General features: G+C 37.8%; 1 protein-coding gene across 5 annotated transcripts; it reads right to left on the reverse strand.

Moving 5' to 3' along the window:
* Positions 1 to 585: 585 nt before the first annotated feature.
* Positions 586 to 25,603, reverse strand: rilpl1 (Rab interacting lysosomal protein-like 1). Of its 5 annotated transcripts, XM_041810949.1 has the most exons (10): positions 25,054 to 25,603; positions 19,462 to 19,609; positions 17,764 to 17,882; positions 17,292 to 17,537; positions 13,823 to 13,993; positions 10,888 to 10,938; positions 10,648 to 10,802; positions 8,950 to 9,054; positions 6,632 to 6,719; positions 586 to 4,662 (listed from the first exon to the last, which is right to left on the reverse strand). In XM_041810949.1, exons 1-10 carry the CDS (start codon positions 25,339 to 25,341, stop codon positions 4,657 to 4,659), a joined length of 1,377 nt encoding a protein of 458 aa, XP_041666883.1. In that variant the 5' UTR covers positions 25,342 to 25,603; the 3' UTR covers positions 586 to 4,656. The 5 variants fall into 5 exon arrangements, with proteins under 5 accessions (XP_041666883.1, XP_041666882.1, XP_041666885.1 ...); XM_041810948.1 differs by lacking the exon at positions 6,632 to 6,719; XM_041810951.1 differs by lacking the exons at positions 6,632 to 6,719; positions 13,823 to 13,993.
* Positions 25,604 to 26,497: the final 894 nt, after the last annotated feature.

Consider the following 26,497-nt stretch of genomic DNA (forward strand, 5'->3'; position numbering starts at 1 on the left):
CAATTAACTTAATGAGCATGCCTTTGGACTGTGGGAGGAAGCTGGAGAGAACCTACACATGCACCAGGAGAACATGGGAACTCCATTCAGCAAGACCTCTTCTGACAGGGGCTCGAACCAGGAACCTTCTTCCTATGAGGCGTTAACGCTAACCACTGTACCTTACACACTGTGCAGCCATATGTATCAATACCCTTCAAAAAAAATTAAAAATCAGGACTGCAGGGGAAATCATGCTGCACTGTCTCAGTGCTTTGTATTTCAAACTTTCCAAAATCACAAAAAACAACCAAAATAGTGAATATCTTTTTATCAACATACCACAATGCTTTACTTAAAACTACAGCACAGTTCTTGGAAAAGCATGTACCAGTTATCTACATATAAGGCTAAAAATTTTATGTTTCTTATATAAATATAACATAAATATGGCTCAAATTAAACTAAACAACACTTTAAAAATCAAGTTAGATTAATTTCCAACCTTTATTTCAGTGTGAAGACACAAATTTGACACTTGATGTCCATTTCAGCTTACCTCTGGACATAATATCTTCTTCTACATGCTGAGTGATAACTGTAAGGTAATAATTAAGAGTCAAACACCTGAAACCTTTTATGATATTTTTATTTGGAGGGGGCATGTTTGAATAAAAGCCAGCTTGTTAAATAAAGCACTCATTTATTCATTACATCTTTTAAATATGCATTTTAACAGGAAAAAAAGTGGAGTAGCTGATGGACATCAGAGCTGGAGTCAACATTTGGACATGATGCTGTGAAAAAAAATCCCTTTTAATTGTTCGTGGTGTTGGCGACTATTGTCAGAGTCCCTTTGATATTCAGTCATAAGGGACCGTCCAAAAATAAATATCCTTATTACCACTGTAAATGTGTAAAACTAGGGAGCTGCTTTAAAACACATGGATTACAGTGTTGTTGTCATATTCCCACCTTGCTGGGCAGGAATAAATGAGGTTTAAATGCCGTTAATATTTAAATGCACTTTGTCACACCACACAGAAGTGTGAGAATGTAAGGTCTGAAATCAAGATGTAAATGCAGAAGCTTCAGAAACAGAGAATATCTGAGCTTTAGAATTATTTTAAATGCCTTAATGCAGAGCTTGTTTCCTCATGACAGTAATTTATCTCAATTTATGTAAACAAAAAGGACAATTTGTCATAATAAAGGGGGCAAAAAGACATGAAACAGGAAGCTTTTTCTATAAAGGGGAAATTCATGACATTAAACTAATGTTAAGACAACAAAGTACAACACAGAACATGCTTGTCTCAAATCCTTTTTTTTTTTAAATAATCATATTTTAAGCCAATTTTATTTTGATACAACATTGTTTTAACATCCTATTAAAGTTTTAAGTTTAAGACTTTTTAAAATTTGTAAATAATGCCAGATTTATCACTGGAAAACAGCTCAATTATCATAAAAATAATAGGATAAAATATTACAAATATTATCATATAAGACACAACTGGTCTTTTCATTGAACAAAATTTATCCCATAGAGTTATTTTTCCTCCTCCACACAAGATGCTTTATTTAGTTTTTCTGGAATTTACAGGTATGTCATCACTATGAAAATAAACAGTTTGAATTTAAATAATGCCTTTGAATTAAAAGCTGATACCAATATTTACAGATCAGGACAAAATTATTTACTCCCTTATGATTTTTTTGGATGTATTTCCCAAATGTTAAACACAACAATGGCTTTTCAACACTTTTTCCAAACATCCTATTTTTATTTTGGATGCTTACATTATTTTACTTTGCACACAAAGACAAAATTACTTTACTAAAATCAAAAACTACCAAGGTCCAAACTATTATCCTCTTTAGAACTGAACTTTTTGTTGAGCTATAGCACAAACCACTGTTGCCAATCATGTCCTTTAACTTTGTAATGCTCAAAGCTTTAAAATCAAGTTAAAACTGAGGGTTATCTTCCAATTTACACGTAGTATAAAAATGTCAGTAAGGGTTTGAGCTGTCACCAGAGAAGCATTATGGCAAAACCAAAAGAAATCAGTGTACACTTGAGAAAAAAAGCTGATTGCAAGTGTCAAGAACTGGAGTGAGAAGAAATCCAAAGAGAGCTACACAGTCTAAAACAAACCTGACAGATATAGGAAGAGAAAGATTTCAAAGACTGGAAAGACAACTAGTGAGAGATGTGTCCAAAGACCCCAGAACAACTGCCAAGACACTAGTGAAGGACTTAGACAAGTCAGGAATTGTAGACTCAAAGAAGACCATCACTAGAGCCCTGCACAGGAATGGACTAAGAAAAAGTTAACTTCTGCAGAAGGGGCACCTTAAAGCTAGACTGGATTATGCCAAGAACAACCTTGAGAAAGATAATGCATACTGGACACATGTCCTTTGGTCAGATGAGACCAGACCATAGATGAGCTCTTTGACCACAGAGATGCTGCAGTAGGAGTATCATGCTGTGGGGATGCTTCAGTGTGTCTGGAACTGGGAATCTGGTAAAGATGGAAGGAATCATGAAGAAAGAAGTATATGTGAAGGTTTTGAAAGAAAACATCAAGCAGTCAGCAGCAACTGTGAACCTGGGTCATCGCTTTGGCTTCACACATGACAAAGACCCAAAATATACATGGCATCTGGTGAAAAACTATCTCCAGAAGACCAAGGTGAACCTTACTGACATGCCTGCACAAAGTCTTGGCTTGACTCCCATTGAAAATCTGTGGGGTGAACTGAAGCCCAAAGTCCATGCTAGAAGACCATCAAATCTGGAGGAGTTTGAGAGATTGGTCAAAGAAGAAAGGGCTGGGATTCCTCAGGAGACGTGTCTGAGACTTGTTGAAAACTACAGCAACTGACTGGTAGTTTTAGTTTTTGTGAAATAAGTTTGAATGCATCCAAAATAAAACTAGGATGTTTGGAAAAGCTGTGTTAAATATTCCATCCTTGGAAAATACTTTAAAAATGACATTTTCATAGGGAGCTAATAATCTTGTCCTCATCAGTAGGGTTGTTGGTCCAGCCTGAAACTTCCTCTCATCTGCTTGTACCGCAAAAATGTCCATATCTGCGAATACTGATATCACACTGATAATACTGTGCATCCCTAATAATTGTATAAACTAGGCTGGAACTTCTCTGTCTTTAACATAATCCTAAAAATCTTTCTTAAAACATAACCTCACGATTTTGATCTTTTAGGAAAATAAGCCTCTTTTCATTGTGGCAAATAACTTCTGTTTTGTTTCTGTGCAGTAATGGGCTTCCATGCTAAATGAGGAATATCTTTATAAATGAAAGCATTTGTGTGCTTTTGTTTTAATTATTTTGTACACAGCTTTTAAATTGTGTGTTTAAGCTTCACTTTACACACAACAAGTGATCTATAGTGCTGCATAGTTTGCTGGTGATGGACCTACAAGCTGCCTTTATCCACTTCAAACCAAGAAATGAAGCACAAAGGGAAATCTGAATCTCAGAATTGTTGTTTTCTTTGCAGACTGGCCCTTTAAATTGATCAGAGATGATGTAATAAATTTATATTAATACCCCCAGTATCTATAGGCTGTTAAGATCAGGCAGAAAATGTTGCAGCACAATTTTTGCATTAACCACGACCTTCATGAATCACCTTTGACAACTTTCTATTCTCCATCATGCAACTTGAGTTCACGCTCTTGTTCTCTCTCATCTATCACTCAGTGTAAAGCACCAGTAGTATCTTAATACAAGGTCAGACCAAACAAGAAGCACACTCTTCAGTGGGGTTACAACATGTAAAGTCAATGCAATGATGTAAGAAGTGCAAAACTCAACTTTGACAAACCGAGGATCCCCTCTCTACATCCTGGTCCAGGGCAGACTCATAGAAATGTTTCAACTTTAGGAAAGAATTGCGATGTGATCCATCTATTTATGTGGCACACTTTATCTTCTTTAAAGGTTGTTTTCTAGCTGTAACCTTATGCTTTAATTGATTATTTGCATGATTTTTTTTTGCTGTTTTTGTGCATATGAATCTGTGCAAATTAAAGCTCCTGCGAGGAACTTTCAGTTTCAATTTTGGCGCCCCCTGTGGACAAAGCGGTACCTCTATTCTCTTTGCTGAAGCTCAAAGAAGTTGTGTTGCTCTTATAGAAAGATGCCTCTGTTACTTAATAAAATAACTACTAAGATTTACTACAGACAAAGTGAGCACTTGCTTTACTCGCATGGGCTGTTGAGAGGTTGCGAAGCTTTTTGTTTGGTCTGACTGCTGTCTGAATGTGCTATCACTCACATGGAAACCTACTAAGGCTTTCAGGTGAAACCTTTTTGGGAAGATTTTGTGAATGTCTTCATCTCAATCGGAGCCTCTTTAATGTCCATCCACTCCTCTTTCCTTCAACCTTCTCTCCATCAGCAGAGGTGAGAATGAGATCTTAAGCAGTGAGATTCTCTTAGTGGAGGTTTTTAAATTGCAGTCGATGCTCTAAGAGTGATGGACATGGAGTGCTATAACAGTTTCGGAGTGCGTCCTGTCCCTACATGTGCTGTAACGCCTCCTGTGCTTGTTCGGTGTACACGTCATCCTTCCCCGCCCACGAGCTGTCAAACTGTACGCCTCGCTGCAGGCTCCGCTGTTTGTCTCGGGAGAAGAAACTAAACCTGAGACCAGAGAAGACAGAGGGAACATCGTTAGGGAACGTGTCAGAAGACAACAAATAACACTGACATGATTGTAGTGAAGGTGCAGAGAAGATCTGTCATTTTAAAGCAGTGTTAGAGTGTTACAATTGGCGACAATAAAAACTATCACTTTAAACAAAAAAATACTGTGATAAAATCATAATAATATTAAAAACATCATGAAATCAACACTAGGCATAAACTTGGACAAACTGTGATTATTTACACTTGCTATATGCCTACAGCATAACTCATAAAGTCACTTAAAGAGGTATATAGAGTGCCTAAAAAGTATTCATCCCCTTTAACTTTTTACCCTCTTACTGATTTTATAAATCAGTCATGGTCAATGTAATTTGGATTTTTTAGTGCAATGGGGATCACCTGAGTGCAGTGAAGGTGTCTCAAGTGATTGCAGTATAAAGACACCTGTGTCTGGAAGGTCCAGTCACTGGTTAATCAGTATTCCTTGCTACCATTACACCATGATGACAAAAGAACACACCAAGCAACTAAGAGAAAAGGTTACTGAAAAATATGAGTCTGAGGATGGATACAAAAAAAAATTCAAGGCACTCAACATCCCCCAGACTTCAGATGAATCTATCCTTAAGAAATGGAAGAACTATGGCACATGTGTAAATCTGCCTAGATCAGACCGTCCTCACAAACTGAGTGACCGTGCAAGGAGGAGACTAGTGAGAGAGGCCACCAAGACACCTACGACTATTCTGAAGAAGCTACAAGCTTCAGCAGTTGAGATGGGAGAGACTCTGCATATGACAACTGTTGCCCGGGTTCTTTATCAGTCAAAGCTTCATGGGAGAGTGGAAAAGAGAAAGCCACTCTTAAAGAAAATTCATAAAATCTTGGCTAGTGTTCACCAAAAGGCATGTGGGAGACTCCACAGCCAAATGGAATAAAGTTCTTTGGTCTGATGAGACCAAAATGGTGCTTTATGGCTATCAGACGAGACACTATGTGGCCACCCCCACTGTGAAGCACGGTGGTGGCAGCATCATGCTGTGGAGATGGTTCTGGAAAATAAGGCTTATAAAGATAGAGGGTAAAATGAATAATATTGGAAAATCCTGGAAGACAATCTTACTGACTTGAAGGAGGTAAATATTTATGTAGTCGCTTATTTTACCTTACATAATTGTATCTAACTGACATTAATTTGTAGAAATCTGATCACACTTTGACAGTAAAAGGGTTTCTTGGATTTTTTTTTTTTTTTGCCAAAAAGCCAATGACTGATTTATACAATCATTAAAAGAGTAAAACATCCAAGTAGGTGAATACTTTTTGTATGCTCTGTACCTTTAAAGCTGACGTAAAGCTCAGTGAGAGCCTTCTCTCATGTTGGTACGCACCAGGGTAGGGAAATAGTTTATTTTTATCAATATGAAGGGGAAGTTTTGTGTGTCTTATCGGCAGTAGCAGCGTTAAGTCAGCTACAGAAGCAATGCAAAGCACAACTACACTCAAGTCCACTGTGATAGGACTTCTTTAGGTGGCATCCAATGAAATAAAGGAGCCAATAAGCTGAAAGCAGAACTCAGTAAACACCTCTCTCTTTTCACCCAACTAACTTTCATTTTTATCTTAAACTTGTGTAACTAAACAAAACTTGCTAACTACTGCATAGGATCTGTAAGCATTTTAGTTTGTGAGCTGCCATAGAATCAGTGGAATGACTTTAGAGTACAGAGGAGTTGTTATTGTGGTCAGTGAGGGAAAAGACAAGAAGCAACAAGACTACACATTCATATTCTGACTGGCTGATTTTTTTTGTGATCCCCAATATAATAATGAGACAGCCCCACAATCAGCCAATCAGAATACAACAAGGGTGGGAAAAAAGCGGCCCTGCACATGCAAGCGGACAGAGGTTTGTTAGCTAAGAGGTGACAGACTCTGAAGCCAACCACATAACGAGTCATACAAGAGATACGAGACGTCTGATTGGCTGTAAAGTGGGGTCATCTGGGATCAAACCAGCCGCCACCATCGGCATAATGGCTGTGAAGATCCTGTTACACAGACACACAGGCACAAACAGGAAGAGATACACAGAGAGAGAGGGGAGGGATGGGGGGGGGGCACACGGGGGGGAGACAGGGACCACATCAACCTTTGACCACATGTGAAGGTGAAAACCAAGAGAAGTCATGCTGTGTTTCATGCTAGGAGGTGTGGGTAGAAAACACTCTCTTCTCTTTGCACTATCAGTGTTGTGAGTCTGTGCATAATGTGTGGTGCCTGAGCCTGCTAATCAATAACTGTGCACACAGGTGGGAGTCTGATAACTGAGGGTGGAACAGTCAAGTGAGATAACTTCTTTCTTTGGTGCAAATCATCAAAATGTGGAATTATACCAAAGAAAATGCTCATTGCACTGGACAAAAACAACGTCGACATGAACACATGCTGTTTGCAAGGACATTCATCTATGAGAGGGTGACCAAGCAGTCAGATTCTTACTTTAAGGCTTGTTTTGGTATTTTTAAATGTGAGGTATTTAAGATATTTCTTGGGGGCTTCTGGCTTTGTGGCTAGGCATTTAGGCATGTTTTGGACAAAAAATGAGGCTGAAGAAAGGTGTAGAAGTGGCAAATAAGCAGTCTAAGAAAGGGAAGGAGGAGAGACACAACCCTGGTCATGCTCTGGATGTCCTTGCATAAAAGCAGTGGCATGGGAAAACAATCTGTTGAAGAAATAACTATACCCACACATGTAGGGCAGAGTAAGGAGTAGATGGGGCGATTAAGCATGTCCCAGGGCACCGTCTGCACAGGAAGGAGGATTGATGCAACCCCATTTGTACTCTGGATATCCTTGCATATTACCAGGGGCATGGGAAAGTAATTTGTTGAAAAAAATAACAGCCACACCTTTAGGGAAGAGTAAGGCAGCAAACAAGCTGCCTGAGGGCGCCGTTAGATGGTAAGGGGGATTTACAAAACCCCGGTCATGATCTGGATGTCCTTGCATAAAAACAGGGGTAATCTGTTGAAAGAATAACAAAGCCCACACCTTTTGAGCAGAGTAAGGTGTAGATGTAGTGAGTGAGCTGTCTGAGGTCACCACTGGGCGGGAATAATGACTGACACAACCCCAGCCCTGCTCTGGATATCCTTGCTTAAAAACCAGGAGCAAGGGAAAATAATCTGATGAAGAAATAAAGTCCACACCTTTAGGGTGGAGTCAGGTGGATGTGGGCCAGTAACATGGTTGCCAAGAGCCCTGGTTTGTGCTGTGGATGTCCCAAAGACCTAGAAACTGCCAGTGGTCTCCATGTGTATTACCAGGAATGAAAAGGCCTGGACAAAAGAGATGTTGTGGAGCTTGACCCTGGCTGCTGAGTGACAGCACTCTGGTCACCCCTCCCTCACCAGCCCCAGCTTGTGGCACCTCAGGTCCTGTGATGCATCATTAGCGCCCTAAATGCCTAAAGCTCAAGCACATGACTGTATATGTCCACTTTGTTTGTAAGACTGTGGACTGTTTTCTTCCTGCCCGCCTTAGAACAACCAAAGACGCACTCTAAGTAAAGTCACCAGTTTTGTTGAAATCTGTTTAAATGTACTTTAAAGGTAAGACATAATGTTCTTGCACGTTCATACAAAGCTTGAATCATGTCACTGGAACTAGACCAACTTTCCTGTAAATATAAATTACAATTCTGAGCAAATTTTATTATGCAGAGTAGCTTTAAACATTTAAATAACTTGCTGGTTTGTTGTTTTTCAGGACAAACAGGATGCAGAAACACAGGAAGCAAGCACAGACATGAGCTGTGTCTAGTGGGAATCACTGACAGGTTTTCTTTCTGGTTGGATTCAGCCAAAACAAGCTGTTAAGCTGGCTCGACTGACTACTCAAAATTAATTAAAATACTGCTTCTACTTCAGCCATCTCTTAAAATCAAGACAATTGAAATACTACCTAAAAAGACAGCTCTTGAAGCCAGTCAGAAAAAACTGATAACAATCTTTTACCATTGATAAAGTGACTTTTTTCTACCATAAAGACTGAGTGTGAGCCAAAGATTCACTATCATGTCTCCAAAGAAGTAAAATGTAAATGTTTAAGCATGCGGAGGCCATTTTAGAGAGCTTTGACTCAGCGCATGCAAAGCGACCACACCGAGTGATTTTGACTTCAACCAGCTGAGTAGTAAAAGTGAAGGCAGGTGCTGTGTATGAGTGTTTTCATGAACACATATTCCTGAGAGTGTCTGCAGATGTGAGAACAACTTACAGGCGTTTGATTCCAGATTCTGGCTGTGCAGAGGAGCGGGAGCGAGTCCTCGGCTCAGGTGAGGGAGACGGAGAGGGAGTAACCATCTCATCTTCTACCTCATCGCTGCAAAAAAGAGAAGAACTCTCAACAAAGTAAAATTAATCCGATGTAATGAGAAGAACTGGTCCCTTCAGACTGACGCAGTGTAGGAGCTTCATTTTATATAAGTGTACAGAGCCTCAGGGTCTGAAAAGTCTAGGAAGGGAACTGCCTTAAACCCATGTTTTCTGTCATTGCCAGCAGGGGGAGACTCTGCTGATTGGACTGTTAAAGGTCTATGAGAAAATAATCTTATTTCTCAATTGATTTATTATCCCACTAAACAATTTCGTTATATGTTTAAGGTCGATATCACTAGTTTTAAGTTCCCTCCAGCACTAGATGACATTTTTATTTTGTTATGTTCTAATTTTTAGTAAAATCAATGACAAGAAAGAGGCACTTAAGGATTTTACAACCCGTTGATCAACACCTTTTCACCCAAATTGATATTGGTCATTAAAATTTTATTAAATCCTGTTTATCAGTGGCTAAAATTAGCATCCCAACTAATATCCCAGTTACTCGGTACTCCAGATAACTTTTGCCAGCTATGCTAGAGCTAGCTTAAACTGTTAAAAACCCTGTAAAGTGAAATCCAAAGTTTGTGTCCACACACCAGATATGTTGGAATATGGTTGCTGTAAAAATGTGAAAACACTGAGATCTGCATGTGACTGAATTCTGGATTTAGACCATTAGAGAGTTTTTTTTTTTACCTCTTTCCTGGCTGGGTTTAATGTGGGTGGGGCTAATATGTGGGCTGGTGATGTCATGAGCCCACAGTGGAGAATGACCCCTTCCCTCTAACACTAAAATATAACATCACAGAGCCGTTCATCTCAGGCCAGTCTGTTGTTAGCTGATGTCACTGCCTTTATTGAAAGATAACAGTCAGTAAAATGCTGTTATTATGTTCATTGTGAGGTAAATTTCCCAAATCTTTCAGCCACAGTGGTCTATGGATCATTTAAAGTTTCATGACAGAGATTTGAGCCAGAAAATGGACTTTGTCTCTTTAAGGGGCAGGCTAATGGCATGAGTGCTTTCCTCTATTCAGATTGTAGCATTTTTTTTTTAAGTCAGAGAGGATCGTTTTTCTCCTGAGTGGGCGTGGCTTCAGCTCATTCAACAAACACGCCCACACCATTCTGGAGCAAATTCTACTGCCTCGTTTTTCATGATTTTGAGGCTAAATTTTATAAACTTGGAGAAGTTTTATTTGACTGAAATTTGATTTAGGGGTTCATAACATATTGACCTGTCATACAACAAACATAAAATAAAGATTTATTTTCACTTTACATGGTCTTTAAGTCAGCATTGTCGCTTTTGGTAAGATGAACAAGAAGACGGCTCCCAAACAAAAATACAAAACACTGACTGATATGATTTAACAATATCTTACAAAGTTACTAAAATGCAAATATGGACCATTCAGATTGATTTGACAACATATACTGTATTTCAAAAGAAAATTTAGGAAGAGGGGTTTCTGCATTTTAATTTCCTGGTATTTGAAAGTAAAGAAGCATGCGTATTCATAAACAAACCTCAATCTAATTTAAAATTAGGATATCGTGGTAAATTGTTTAAATACGTCTGATCTATGGTTACCTTTTGTAGTAGGCCAGCTCCTCCTGCAGCAGGAACACTTTGGCCTTCAGCTCATTTCTCTCATGCAGAACATCTCTCAGCTCCTGCAGGGTGAACCGGGGCCGGTTGGGGTCTTTAGGGTCCAGGCTTCCAGACTCCTCCTCACACAACGCCTCCTGACAAAAGACAAATGCATCAAAAGAGGAAACAAAAGCAGAGAAAAGGAAGAAAGGAAGGAAGGCGGGAAGGAGGTGAGGATACCTTGGTAAAATATTGGAACACAGCAGGCATGTCCTCATCGCACATCGCCTCCTGGTGGCAAACATTGAACTCTAAGTCAGACATCAGGCCTTGTTCCAATACAGTCGCCCTTCCCTCCTCCCTTTGAGCTAAGACTATGTTTTTTTTAACTCAGCACACTGGAGACATTCAACGTCTGTTAAACATCTGCAAGACTTTTAAAAACACATGCAGCTTACAGAAGGCACCCATGCACTGAGTCAAAAAAACAACTCCAGTTAAAGTGTTTTCCATAATAGTCGTTCAAGTCCAACTGAAATCGCACTTAAATGTTCATATATATTTTAATTTCTTTAAAGTCATAATCAGGTTTTACCTTTAAGAAGGGAATAATACTACACTTTAATTCTCCTTTACCTCTATCCAGCTTCTGAGGTTTGTAGCGTATGGTATTATTATATGTATGAATAAAGTGAATCCAGAAAACACTCAGACTTTCTTGAACACTCTTCTAAGAGCTGGTCGCCTAGGCAAACTGAGCAATCAGGGGAGAAGGGCCCTAGTGAGAGAAGTGACCAAGAACCTAGTGGTCATTTTGAATGAGCTCCAGAGACCCTGTTTGGAGATGGAACAAAGCTCCAGAAGGACACCCATCACTGCAGACCTCTGGGCTTTAATGCAAAGTGGCAGAAGTCTCTCCTCAGTGCAAAATTCATGAACGCCAGCCTGGAGTTTGCAAAAAAGCACCTGAAGGACTCCCAGACTGTGAGAAACAAGATTCTCTGGTCTGATGAAACCAGGCACTACTCATCACCTGCTCAGCACCATCACAACAGTGAAGCATGGTGGTAGCAACATCATGCTGTGGGGGTGTTTCTCAGCAGCAGGGGCTGGGAGACTGGTCAGGGTTGACCAGAGTGGGGGGGATCCCTGTCTGCTCTGACTTTGCCAAAATTGTATGTATGTGTATATATATATATATTTTTTAAATCGTAATTAGAAACGTTATGTACAACGGTGTTTTAAAACCTAAAAGATTTTTAAAAAATAATGAGAGTCTATTATTGATGAAAAAGGTCAAAATTTGTGGGGAAAAAACATGTTTTTAAAATGTGAAGTCTTACGTTTAAAAAATTGCAGAATTTCAGAGTTTAAAAACTAAAAAGTTTACCAGAGGCAAAAAATTTACGAATTTAAAAAATCTTAAATTTTGACATTAGAAAGTGAAAAATTTCAAGTTTCTTAAATTGTAAATTTACAACAGTGTAAAGTCAAGAAATACCAGAAACCAAACTGAATAGTGGTTGGATTTTTGACTTTATGATCTCAAAAATTCCATGTTTTGGTTCATGTACATTTGACTTTAAAAGTCAAAAATATATATTTATTTCTCTTCAAAATTAGCATTTTTTTGACTTGAAAATGTCTGATTTTTCTTGAAAATTGACAGATCCTCTTTTTTTTCTATAGTAGCCCTAACACACCATCCTAATTTAGAATCGTTTATACATTAATCTTTTGTCAAGAACAAGAATATGTAGGCCTCTAATGCTGGGATTTCGTCAGTGAAAACAGTTTAAATTCATGTTAACTTTATGGATCATTTAACAAGACAAACTCATGAAGGAGAGAATGATTGAAAGAAGTGATGTAACATGACACTCCTTTTTTTCTTTTGAAGTCATTATTTTATGATCATTATTATGTTTTTTTTCTTTACAGACTAATAGAATGTGTGAACCATGCATCTGCATAGCATTTTCTGTAATTTTTGAAGAAAAAAAAAAAAAAAAAAGAAGTTTTAAAAAATTGATGTGTACTTTTTCCAAATGGGCTCTAGGGGGGCTTAGTTTTTCTTACATAAGAAAAGGTCGGGCACTTAGAAAAGGTTAGGAACCACTGATATGGAGAGACCTGAAAATGTCTGTCCACCGATGGTCCCCATCCAACCTGACTGAGCTTGAGAAGATGTGCAAAGAAGACTGGCTGAAAACCCCCCACTTCAGGTGTGCAAAGCTTGTGGCATCAAATTTAAAAAAAGTCTCAAGGCTGAAACTGCTGCTAAAGGGTATAAATACTTATGTCAATGTGACATTTCAGTTTTTTCTTTTTAATGGATTGCAAAAAAATGTAGAAAACTCTGTTTTCAGGTAAGCTTGCCTTGTGTTTGCAGGTTTTGTTTTTCCAGTGAAGTTGGTTTAAAAATGTGCAAACTATGTGGAAGGAAGCGTGAATTATGTTATGTCTGGGTCCAACAGGATACCAACATTACCTTTTTATGTTAACAATTATAAATGGATATCTACTGAGATCTTCCATCTAATCAAAATTATAGTGTATTTTTCTTTAAAGAACAACAAAATACATCTGCCACACTTTATTGTCAATAAAGCATAACATCTGGTTAGTACGCAACTTCAGGTAAAGGACAGAAAGCCATTTAAGATGCATTACCAGATAAATTCTAGCAGTATGATTGGTTGTATTGGTTGCAATATCAGAACTAAAAATATACATTTTCACCAATTTGGCATCTGATTGATTTGCTGAAAGAAAAACACAGGACATGATTTACAGGCATGCATCTTGATTTTAGTTGGACTATGAACTTTTTTATACTACTGTCAGTATTCCTGGATCATGGTGCAATAAAGGACAACTTAAAGGACAAGTGCTGTTAAAAGCCAAGAAGCTGGAGGGATCTATTTTTATAAAGGTCATCAGTGCGGTCGTCCACAAAGTCTCACCCAGTTGGCTGACCAGCGTGAAATCCTACTGACACAGTTAGTTCCTGAAAACCCATGCAGAGTCACTCCAGCACTTCTCATGGGTCGTAGAAATGTTAGTCTGCTAGCTTGTTGTGTCTCTAATGATACGCTTTTTCTCTGTGCAGGTTTGGAGTTAGACACAGGACAATCACAGCACTCTGGTTTTCTAGCTAGCCTTTGTGTATTACCCAGAGTAACACTGCCTCGTCCTCAGCCTCCTCATCCTCGTGTCCCTCCGGGCTGAGGGAACCAGGCAGGGGTCGGGGGGAAGGGTCAAACCCACCCACTGTCAGCTCAGAGGGGTCAGGTCTGTCTGACCAGCCCTCAGCACCAACCACCACTGTAGCAGCTTTACCACACTGGTGGAGTAAAAGACACTTTAATATCTGTTTACAAAGCAAAACTCCTTATTATATGTGCTTGTTTGCTACATGGTTTCAGGGGAAAATGATCGGTTATTACAATGAATTCACAAATAAGAGCCCAGACTTCTTTTAAAACCAACATACAGTTGGCTTTATGACTGTATAGCTGCATTTCTCACTATCATATCAACACCTTTAACTTTAACAAACATGACCACTTTTTAATAGAGGTGGGAGAAAAAAATCAATACGGCAACACATCATTGTCCTGACACCTATGATAGAGTTATGGAATATATGTATAAAAAATTCTTTTATAAGGGACTGAAAGAGATTTCCCTGCAAACTTGACTCATTATATCACCTCTTCATGACTCCTCACTCTGACATGGATGATGTTAACATTAACTGATGTAACAAAACTGACTGGAGGATAAAGAAGATGACAGCAGAATGATCAGACAGTGGTGAAATAAGTCAAAGGCACAGTGTCAAAGAAGGAGAAACTAACACCAACTTACAGTGAATAAACACATTAATCCTTCACTTTTCTCTTTTCAGGGGCATTTTATATTCTTTATGTACTCAGGTATTGTGGTTTATCATTGTACTATCATCCTGTAATAATCACTTATTATAATCAGTTATCACAGAATCTTTGTGTAATATTATCCGTATTGTAGCCCAAGTAAAACATCATAATATGACTTAACATAATGTATTGTAATGCAACTTAACGTATCGCATCATATCGTAACATATCGTATCTTTTCTCATATTGTTTTATCTTGTTTCATACTGCATGCTGCAGAATTGCTGAGTCAAATCATCCATAATGTAAAAAGTATTGTATTATATTATATATTGTATTATATTATAATATATATATATATATATCATAACATATCCTATTGTAAACACAACGTATTGCAAAATAACATAATGACTCATCTCGTATCTTATTGTGTCTTGTATTGTATCATCGTGTATCATATTGTGTGCTCAGTGTTACTTTCGTCAACGAAAACTATGACTAAAATAGTTCGTCGATATCCTTTTTTCTATGAAAAAAACTAGACCAAGACTAACCAGAAAGAGATCTTTGATGACTCAATTGACTTAATATCTAAATTTAGTTTAGATATTTCTCTGCTGTGGGTAAATTTGTCAAAATGTAATACATCTGTAGCAATCCTGCCTCTCAGCTGTAGACAGCAGGGACCCCAGGTTTGGCAGAGTTTATAGAACACACTACCATGATTTGGTACCAGATTTAGGCAAGAAAATAAATGCTTGGACTAAAAGTAAAGACTAAAATGTGAGGAATTTTTAGGGACTAAAACTAGACTAAAATATTTCAGAGTTTTATTCAATTAAAACTAGACTTAAGCTAAAAAGGGTAGAAATTACTTAAATGTGACTAAAACTTAAAGACGTGTAATCAAAAGACTAAAACTAAAATAAAATTTCAAAAAACTTTCAATATTAACACTGGTGTGCTGCAGAATTTCAGTATCATGATACTATCCGTATTGTAGCCCAGGTAAAACATATCATAACATAGCATATCATAACATAACATATTGTATTGTAACATATCATGACGTAAGATATCTTAATGTAACACATGGTAACGTAAAATATCATGACGCAAAATAATGTAACACAACATATCGTAACGCAACATATCGTAACGCAACATATCGTAACGCAACATATCATAACGCAACATATCGTAACATTACTTATCATAATGTTACATATTGTAACACAACATATCATAACGTTACTTATCGTAATGTTACATATTGTAACACAACATATCATAACAGGAAATATCGTTACATAAAATATCGTAACACGACAAATCGTAACATGACATATCGTAACGTCACATATCGTAACGTCACATATCGTAACGTCACATATCGTAACGTCACATCGTAACGTCACACATCGTAACGTCACATATCGTAACATGATGTATTATCACATAACATATCTTATAGTGTCTCTTGTATCATCGTTTATCATATTGCACGATGCTGAATTGGTGTATCATGATATAATCCGTACTGTGGTCCTAGAAAAACTGGATCCCATTGTATTATAACGTAACATATTGTATCATAACATTACATAACATATTGTATCGTAAAGAACTGTAACATACTATGGCATAATGTATCATAACATAACATATAGTATCAACTTCTGTCTTGTATTGTATCATCTTTTATCAATTTGCATGCTTTTGTAACATATGGTAACGCATTGTAATACTTGGAAATGTAATTTTACATAACGTAACAAAACGTATGATATTTTATTGCGAGGAAATATACAGTAAAATGTACTTACATTTGACCATAAACAGTAAAGCTAACAACTGGTAAGATCCCTGTGCCCATAAAATTTCCATTGTGTGCCATTATGTAAAAATCCCCAACTCTGTTGATACTGTGAATATGCAAAGCTACACATAGCTGTGAAAAATAGGCAAATACCCACATTAAATCATAGTATAGTGAAGTCTGTTGCCTCATCTGCTACTTCCACAGTTCTTTTTATGTTATGTCTTGTCACCTAAGACCTCACCCCCACCCCTTGTTCCCTACGTAGACCGTTTCCTTAAAAAGGGTTAAAACATCAGACCAAAAACATTGGAATAAATGATTCCCGTCCAGGCACTCAAGTTGGTTTGAAAAATGTAGAAAGCCTTCAATTTATAGGCCTACAAACATTAAAAACAACAATTGTGTATTTTTAATGTTTGTAGCCATATGAATCAAATGCTTCTTCCTAAAGGTCGTGTGTCCACCTGTTTCTCTAAAGCTCACACATGATCAAAATCTACTAAGGATTTTTTTTAACCTACTGTGGTGAAGACACAATAGGTTAAAAATGAAAAAAGGTGATGAAGATGGACAATAGACCAGACTTAAACCCATGATGCACTTCACTTATATTGGGGTGATAGTCGACCATTGAAGTTGACAATTTAAACATAATGACAGACCATAATAAGGATATAAAAAAACAATTTATCCTCTGGCATTTCTTGTGCTCAAACCCTGGGTATGCAGTTTAATTTTGGAGTATTTGTTAGTATTTGTTTAAATTCTTTTTTCATCATTGGTGCAAATAGTTCAAATGTTGCAAAGAATGTCAGATTAAGGGAGTTTGATACTGCTGGCGATGAGAGCAATTCTAGAATAACATGGGGTGTAATGAGGGGTGGTGCTATTATGATTATTTTAATACTTTAACTGTGTTTACTATGCTGTGATACCTCTGCAGGAGATGGGGGCTGAGGTGGAGGTTCCTCCGGGTTCTGGGTGGGTGCGTCTCCTTGAAGCCGTTCCCTCAAGCGTTGCACTTCCTGCCGTAATGCGCTGACTTCCTGTCCTCGTGCCTGAGCACCAGCCTCCAGCTCCACCTTCTGTTCAATCAGTGCTTTCCCTTGAGCCTCCACTACTGAGATCTTGTGTCGCAGGTCGTGGTTGATCTTCATGAGGCGAGACTGCTGCTGCTGGAGCTGCAGAAAGACAGAAACAGTGGGAGAAAGGCAAAACAAAGTTGGCAGGCTGTAAAGTGAATTGCCAGAATCTGAGCCTACTATTCCCTCACCCACAGCAGTTGATATTTGCAGCTCCTACATTCAGATTTACACTCATGAGTAAACAATAAATGTAGAGTCTCTGAGCCTTGAAGACTTGAAAGAAGAAACATTACTAAATGAGTGTGCATGTTTGTTGTCTTACTGCTTCAATGTCCTCATTTTTTAGGGTCAGTTCTCGATCCTTGGCTCGAATCTCATCTCTCTGTTTATCTACCACTTCTTTGAGCTTCTTCATCACCTGCTTCTCCCTCTCAGTCATACCTGGATAAAGAAGACAGGAGGGAAAGCTTAAAAACAAAAAACCCCAGCACATTCTCAGGAGAAAAAGTGTGCATTCTGTATGTCTGTTTTTACAGAAAGGAAAAGTTTTAGATTTGCACAAAGCGAACTTTTGATTTACAGTAGTACACAATATTATTATTGAGACATGATATGATATGATAAGATAGGCGATGGTACAGATGGACAATGTGAGACATTAAGATATGGTACAATGTGATGTAATATGATAGGATATAATACAGGAGGATATGCTTCATTACAGATTTGCAAATTAGTCTTGGATTTTGGCGTGGCAGATATTTAGCTGTCATGTATGCTCATGCACGTCTGTATGTCCTGTATATGTGCACGTATGTTTGCATGTGCGAGAGGGTGCAGCAGGTGTGCTGGCACTCTGAGGCCGCTCTGTGCACACTGTGTCAGAGTGACTGTGTCCTCTGTGTGAAACCACCAGAGCCTCTGATGCAGAGACGAGACTGGCTCTCCGTCAGGCACCAGAGAAAGCATCCTTTGTGTGTCTGTGTGTATTTGTTGTTTATTTGAGTTTGCAGGCTTGTGTCCCCAGCAGATAGAGGGAGAGAGAGAGGGTTTGTGTACAAAACCAGAAAAGATATTCTGCTGGTCAACAGATTTCATCACAGAAAACAACAATCTTTCTGAATTTAAAAGACAACTTTGTTGTTTATACAGATGAACAGCAGATTTATTTTTTTCACAAGTGAATGCAATAAAATTATTTTAGATCTAAATGATGCATTAAGGAATGTTTGGGTCTGATGATTCTGTAAGAATCAAACTGCTTAATTTAAAGACAACAAAAACATACATTCAATATTTTCAAGCATGATCCTCACCACAAGGTATCGGTTTCAATGCCTGCTCTCTCTATCGAAGGTTATGCTTAAGTTCAAGCAGCATTTCAATTCACCCTTTCATTCATTATTAACCACTCACTCATCTGCCCCCCCTCAATCATCAATGGGCGTCTACTCACTTAAGCTTTGAGCCGATCCCTTTCAGCCACAACTTCTCTCAATTCAATCATCCTGAAGCTGTCATATTCACAGTCAGTCTGTCGTTTCAGTGCAATAGCTCCACCTCCCCAGCCACCTCCATTAAATCTCATCAGCATCTGGATCAAGCTCCTCTGAAATCTACTCCTCGGAAGTCTCTTACTCATCTTATCTTACTCCTTCCATCACCACCACCAGTGTCTAGACTCCAGGGGGGTATCCTATCCTGCTGTCCATAAAGACATCACAATGGGAGTCTATACGCCACAATTCCAAATATTGCCAAACATTTCCAAACTTATAAAATAAATCATTATTAAATTCTCACAACTGAGGCAAAACTACAAATAATAACTCATTTATTAAAATAATAATAATAATAAAGTAAATCCAAAAATAAAATCGTATTAGATTATCTAAATTATGTTTAAAAAATGCTATTTTAAAAACAGTTGACATTTTTGGACATGGGGGACTGTGTAGCACAGTTGAAAGCTTTGAAGGTTGTGTTTAAGCATGAATATGTGGTCTAGCGCCCCCCTCACCCTCATGCCGCTGCAGGTCCTCCTCACTCATGGGGTCTTTGATGGACATGTTAGTAAGGAGGCTTTTGTTCTCCTCCTGCAGCTGAGCGATCTGAGAAAGGAGGTCCTGAGCTTCTCCTCTCCACACGTCCTCCACCAGCTCCAGCTCCTAGATATAGAGACATTAAAACATAAACGATTAGGCTGCTGGCTATAGCCACATTAAAACACTTCATTTTCTTGTGCTTGTATTTTTTAAGATTTAGTTTTGGGATTTTATTGAGGTAGGTCGCTGGACTTTGTGACCCAGAATGACAGCTGACGGAAAATTTGTCCCGACTCAGCGGGAAAATGTTTCTCCTCTCACACTCTGGTTATTTTTATCAAATGTGTGTTTGTTTCCAATTAGTCATCAGATTACAGGAAGGATACAAGATTACACAATCTGGTCTGAATGAAACCTACATGTAGACACTACTGAGTAACATGTCACAGATTATGGCACTGATGTTAGCAGAATAAATACAGATTTAACTGCCACATTATCACATTACATGTTACTGCTAGAATGCTATGGAGCTGTTGTACTGACTCTAGGTGACTAGGGAGTGGTGGAAAAAAAATTAAATTGCAATATCATAATGTAAAAATACTTCATTATGAGCAAATGAGCATCCTTGAAATGTATACCTTGAGTGAAATTTTCAAATCTATACAGTGTCTATAAAAATATTTACCCTTGTGTCTGAAAGGTCCAGTCACAAGTTAATCAGTATTCCTTGCTACCACTACACTATGAAGACAAAGGAACACTCCAAGAAAACTCAGAGAAAAGGTTATTGAAAAGTAGAAGTCAGGGGATGGATACGAGAAAATTTCCAAGGCAATGAACATCCCCCAGGGTTCAGTTAAATCCAGCATCAAGAAATGTAAGGAATATGGCACATGTGTGAATCTGCCTAGATCAGACCATCCGCACAAACTGAGTGACCATGCAAGAAGGAGACTAGTGAGAGAGGACACCAACACACCCATCACTACTCTGAAGGAGATAAAGCTTCAGTAGCTGAGATGGGAGAGACTCTGCAAACTGCCTGGGTTCTTCATCAGTCACAGATTTATAGGAGTGGCAAAGAGAAAGCCACTGTTGAATAATACTCATAAAATCTGGACTAGAGTTACCAAAAGGCATGTAGGAGACTCCATGGTCAAGTGGGAGAAAGTTTCTCTGGTCTAACAAGATCAAAATGGTGCTTTCGGCCCTCAGATGAGACGCTATGTTTTGCCACCCCCACAGTAAAGCACAGTAGTTGCAGCATCATGCTGTGGGGATGCTTTTCAGCAGCCAGCCCTGGAAGGCTTGTAAAGGTAGAGGGTAAAATGAATGTGGAAAATATAAATTATTAATATCCTGAGGACAATCTTATTCAGTCTGCAAGAGAACTACAGCTTGGGAGAAGATTTATGACCTGAAGCAAACAGCGAAAGCTACACAGGAATGGTTTAAAGACAACAAGGTGAATGTTCTGGAGTGGCCGAGTCAAAGCCCAGACCTCATTACAATAGAGAATTTGCTGCTGGGCTTGAAAAGGGCTATTCACGCCCAATCCTCTTCATTCCCATGTGCAGAAAGTTTCCCTACAGAAAAATAAAATTAAAATTAATTTTTCAATAAACCAGACACAGCTATTACCCCTCTATCTTAAAACCCTCCAAACTTCTTTAACAAAAACAGCGTTTTACTTTTACTGCCTTGAATGGTTTCATAGCGACAGATCATTTAGGTTTGAGTTTGTTGCATGCAGGCCTTAAAGGCAGCATTTTACCATATGGCTTGTTCAGTTAAGCCTAGATTTAAATAATTATATACACAATTAATTTCATTGTCTCAACACATGAGTTGGGTTCCCCAACATAGTCACCTGTAAATCTTAAAAAGTTGCACAATGATGAAAGGAAAGGAAAATGTGCTGCTGCAAAAACATAAATCCATAAATTACTGCTAAAGTTTATCAAAAAAAGGTCGGAGGGGAAATCTGAGTTTGATAAGGAGCTACAGCTACAAACTGAGACGAGCCGGTAAGAGAAGGATCTACCTGTGTTTGTCAGTAGTAACAGCTGTTAGATAAATGTGGTGGACTAACAGTAAAAAGAACGCGTATATGGAGAGCCTGTAAATCCTCCTACATAGTCTCAAATGCACCCAGATGCTAACTGGATCTCTTCAGACTAACAAAATCTCTACAGCATTATCATTGCTGTTTTAAAGCTCAGAGTCAGTCTGCTTCACAGCTATAAAAAAACGGCCATGTGTGAGTTTCTCGTGACGATGACTGAGCTGTAGTGAACACTGATTAACTGTGTCTCGTGAGTGTGATAAAGTGGATTTTCCTGCCCTGGCTGGCATGGTCAGATTACTGACCACATCTTCATATCAGCTTTACTTGTGCGCTCGAAGGATATTCCATATGTGCACTAGCTTAGAGCCAGAGTTACATCAACACAGTTTTCTATGATATGCAAATCTGCAGGTGCAACTGCTGGATACCTTTGTTTATATTTGGCTCTAAAAGTATACAAAAATCTATGCTGAGGTAAAGTTTAGCATGCATATATTTATGAAGAGAAGAAAAAACTTCATCATGAACATATTACATAAAATAATACTAAGAAGAGTCCAAAAAAGTCATTACTTGAATTGCTTAATGAATGGAAATGCATCAGTTATGCAGTGTTAAAATCCTCTATCATGTCTATACTGAAGTCCTGCACTAAACATTTCAAGAGAATTAGTATTATTTGCAAGATGCATGACAAACTAAAGTACTTACAATTTAAAAATGATCCTTTTAGAGCATTAAAACAGGTCTCTTGTTATTAATACGTATCTTTATTTATCTAATGCATGTGAGATACTAACTACTACTCTCATGAATCAGTAGATTTTGCAGTGTAAATTATGGCATTGCCAGTCAGCCCTTGTGCATGGTGCCCTAACATAAAACTCATGACTGGTCAAATGAAACTTAAGAAACTTAAAATCATAGTTTGAAGCCTTTAATCTGTGCATCATGACCTATAAGCTGATTGAAGGGATTATACATTAAATCAGTTCAATTTCAGTTGCATTATTTTGCAGTGAAATTTGCTGTGCAATGTTTCCTTCTGACATGTAGGAATCCTTAATGGTCACAGGGGCTATTAGAATGATTTTAAGACATATACATTTGCTTCAATTTATTACTGTAGATACTTTTAAATAAGTAACAAATCAGAATACTTGTCCTACCTCTGATTGACTCACATCAGATCTTACTTGGTCTTTTTCATTGCCCCTTATCAGGCAAACTTTGTCAACAACAGTTCTGTGTTAGTCTTCAGCTCTAGTGTTCTGTAGGACAGTGGTTCCCAACCTGAGGTCCAGACACCCCTAGGGGGGACACACAGAGCCCTGTCTGCTCTGACTTTGTCAAAATTAGATGTACATACTTATATTTTAATGAAAATAAAGCATTATTAGAAACATAATGTATGAAGGCATATTAGGGCCCCCTTTACAAAATAGAACAATTTAATAGAATCTCTCTTTTTTTTTTTTTTTTAGCAAAAAGTGTATTTTTGAAAAAAAAAAAAAAATTATAAAGTCAGATATTTACAAGAAAACAAACTTGGAATTTCAGAGTTGAAGTTTATAAAGTCCTGAATTTTGATGATAGAAACTCAAAAAAGGACATTTTTAAAATTCAAAAACTAATGACACTGTAATGGCAAAAATGTACATAAATAAAGAAAAAATTAAAAACAGTGGTCGAATTTTCAACTTTTTGATCTTAAAACCCCAAAACTTCAACATTTCTGTTCATGTACATTTATGACTATTAAGGTTAAAAAAAAAAAATTCTCCTAAATGAACAACTTTTTAAACTTGAAAATTTTTAGTTTATCTCCTCTTTATTACGTTTATTTTTAAAGAGTGGTCCAAGTATGCTGTTGTAATAAGGGATCATTTATACATAGACCTTTTTTCAAAAACAAGTGATTGTAGGCCAGTTACGTTGGGATTTTGTCGATGAAAACAGGAAAGGAAAGGAGCCCTGGCTGCCCATGTACATGGGGCACGAACCACTACCATCTGTACCCCAGTAGACCAAAAGTTTGGACATAAAGTACTTTATTTAATTTTCTTACATTTCTTTAAAAATATAACAAATGCTTTTTTTATTTTCTAAGTTGTATAGTTATGAATAATACAACACATATTCTTTATTTGTGATAAGTGATGATGATAAGTGTTACTGCCTCACTCACTGATGTCAAACAGGAGAAATCACAGGTCCATAGCGTCCTCAGCCAGTAAAATAGCACATAGCAACATCACTGTTGCCATGTTGTCATATCTTGAATTACTTTAATTACCCTCAGGATTAACAAATTATCTATCTATAAGCTATGTACTATCTATATTGATTTAAAATGCTATTAAGGGTCCACCGATATTGTTTTTCCAGAGCTGATACTGATTATTAGTAGTTTATAAGGCCGATAACCAATATTTAGAACTGATATGCATCTATTATGATGTTCAAAACGTACTTAATGTTGCAAAAGTAAAACTGCATAATCCAAAAAAGTAAGGAAAATAAACTTTTTAGTCTTTGCTTTATCAGCATGAGAAACAGCTTAGAGCAACACAGTAGAAGCAGGATAATAGGAGCAGTACCCAGGATTGTTGATTGGCTAGTACTGTGACATCTAGTCAGTCTGATTGTGTTGTTTAATGGACAATTAGTGAGTGAAAATAAAGCCAGAGAGGAAGACACACTCTGCTGTGGAACCAAAGTAGAGCAATTTTTGATTTATTAACTTTATTGACTATCTGTGAAATAAAATGCTGATATTGATAATCGGCCGTATTCAGTGGTCAGGCCAATAATCTGGCGACCCCTAGCCCATGTTATCTGTTTGAATTGTACTGTGTACTGTATCCTTATACTTTCATAATTGTATTATTGTTTAGTAATAACACAGTAATAAAAATGTACTAATAACCAGTGTTTTTTTCAGTCTGTCAATATTTTTGGAGGCAGAACTGAAGTATTGTTAGTCAAACTTTAAAGCTCCATTGAAGAACTCCCCTTTATCACTTTTAGCAGCTCTTTCTCTTTGCTGCTTTTGTCCTGTAGATGATTAACCCATATTTTCAAAGCAAAACATCTTATTCTTATTTCTTTCTCATGTTAAATGTATTTCTAACCAGGAATCTTTGCTGATTTAAAGGAGGTCTGCTTCTTCAGCTTGCTGTTGATCACTTACCTACTTCCAGTTATTACTAATAAAAGTATAGAAAATAAAAAATCTTACGCCTGATGCCCTCTTTTGCTTTTGCAAAGCAAAAGCATGGGAATCAATGGGTTTATTGATTTAGTTCTGTTTCAAAAGCTAAAATCTCTCTACAAGAGCTCTAACTAGAAGAATTATTTAACTATCAGAGTAATGTCATGAAGTAAAAGGTGCAGTATTTCCCTGAAATGTGTAGAGTGTTACAGTAAAGTTAGAGTACAAGTTACAGTGTAATCAGTTACTCATCAGGCCTGTGTTTGTGCTCGGACAGACCTTCCTGTGCTTCTTCTCCTTCTCCAGCCGGTCTATCCGCTCCAGCCGCAGCTTGTCCAGCTCCAGCCGCAGCTCCTCGGTCTCCGGGCTGATGTTATTCCGGCTCACCATCACCTCCAGGATCTCTAATACCCTCACTACTTTGGGCATAAGCCGGGACAGAGCCTCGCAGCCGTACTGGTCAATGATCCGCTCGAACTCCTGGCCCACCACCGCGGCGATGTCGTACACGTCCATCACCGTGAGGTCGGCCACATTTTTCTCCAGGGCCGAGCCGGAGTCCTCCATGTCGGGATAGTTCGGCCCTGCCCGGCTTCCTATGATGTTTCCTCCGCTAGAGTAAAACTTCCTTCCCCAGGAAGAACAATTATGCTAAGTTAGATAAACTCTATCGCTTTACGTTCATAAACTATAAACTGATACACTGTAAAACAACATAAAACACTATAACTATCGCTTTTCCATCACTAACGGTTGAAACCAGACTATATTTTGATTATCTGAAGATAAATATCGACTGTGGCCCATCGCTGTCCTGCCTGTCCTGTCCCTCCACAAGCTAGTGACCACAACTATCAAGTCCGCCATATTGAAACTTCGTACTTCCGACTTTACCTTTCAAAATAAAATCACTGCCGCTTAATGCCTTCCTCTGCTTTACTCCAACTAGGCCTATTACTACCAGCCTATTACAAATTCTACAACGAATGATATCAGCAGTACCATTAGGGTTAATTAGAACTTAAATATGACAGGCATTGAGGATGTAGTTTTAACCAGAAAATGGTTTCTGCATTTGAGGACAATAGGTCTGTCTTATTGTACAACACAGAAAAAAATCACGATTCCTTTGTTTGTAAGAAATAATTTTCACAAAGAATATGTTTTTAAAGTTTCTTAAAATTTCCAGGAAATTATAAAAAATGTGTGTGAAAATCCTGAAATATTTTTTTTAATTTCCATTTACAAAAGCCCAACATTTCATCAGACACTCTTTTTTCTGAAAAAAAATCAAACACATTTTCCCCAGAAGTCAAAGAAAAGTCTACCGAAAATTTCCGATCAAATCCCCAAAAACTGACAAATAAATTCCCCCAATTTATGAAAAAATAAATTGGGGGAATTATAGAAAATTTTCAAACATATTCCCCAAAACATCCAAAGAAATTCTGCTAAATTTTCTAATTAAATTATCAAATTTACAAATGAATTTCTCAAATTCTCATGAACATACATACACATTTGAAAGAACCCAGTCCCCAAACATGCACAAACACATCCTGAGAAATTGTCATTAAACTCCTGCAAATTTGAAAGCTAATTTTTCCAGCATTACAAAATTCCAAGCAAATTACATAAAAATTCCACTGGAAATTCTAATATCAGAAATTATAAATACGTTGTAGGTAAGCCAAAACATAATGTCCTCATATGTCCATGTAGG

The sequence above is a fragment of the Cheilinus undulatus genome, linkage group 17 (genome assembly GCF_018320785.1).
Source record: "Cheilinus undulatus linkage group 17, ASM1832078v1, whole genome shotgun sequence".
Lineage (NCBI taxonomy): Eukaryota > Metazoa > Chordata > Actinopteri > Labriformes > Labridae > Cheilinus > Cheilinus undulatus.

Excerpts from the sequence above, each read along its gene's own strand:
- rilpl1 (XM_041810948.1), bottom strand. The coding sequence starts at position 25,341 with ATGGAGGACTCCGGCTCGGCCCTGGAGAAAAATGTGGCCGACCTCACG. Across the intron at positions 19,610-25,053 it reads AGGAGAAGAAGCACAGGAAG|GAGCTGGAGCTGGTGGAGGA; the intron begins GTCTGTCCGAGC and ends CTCTATATCTAG. Across the intron at positions 17,538-17,763 it reads AAAATGAGGACATTGAAGCA|CTCCAGCAGCAGCAGTCTCG; the intron begins GTAAGACAACAA and ends GTCTTTCTGCAG.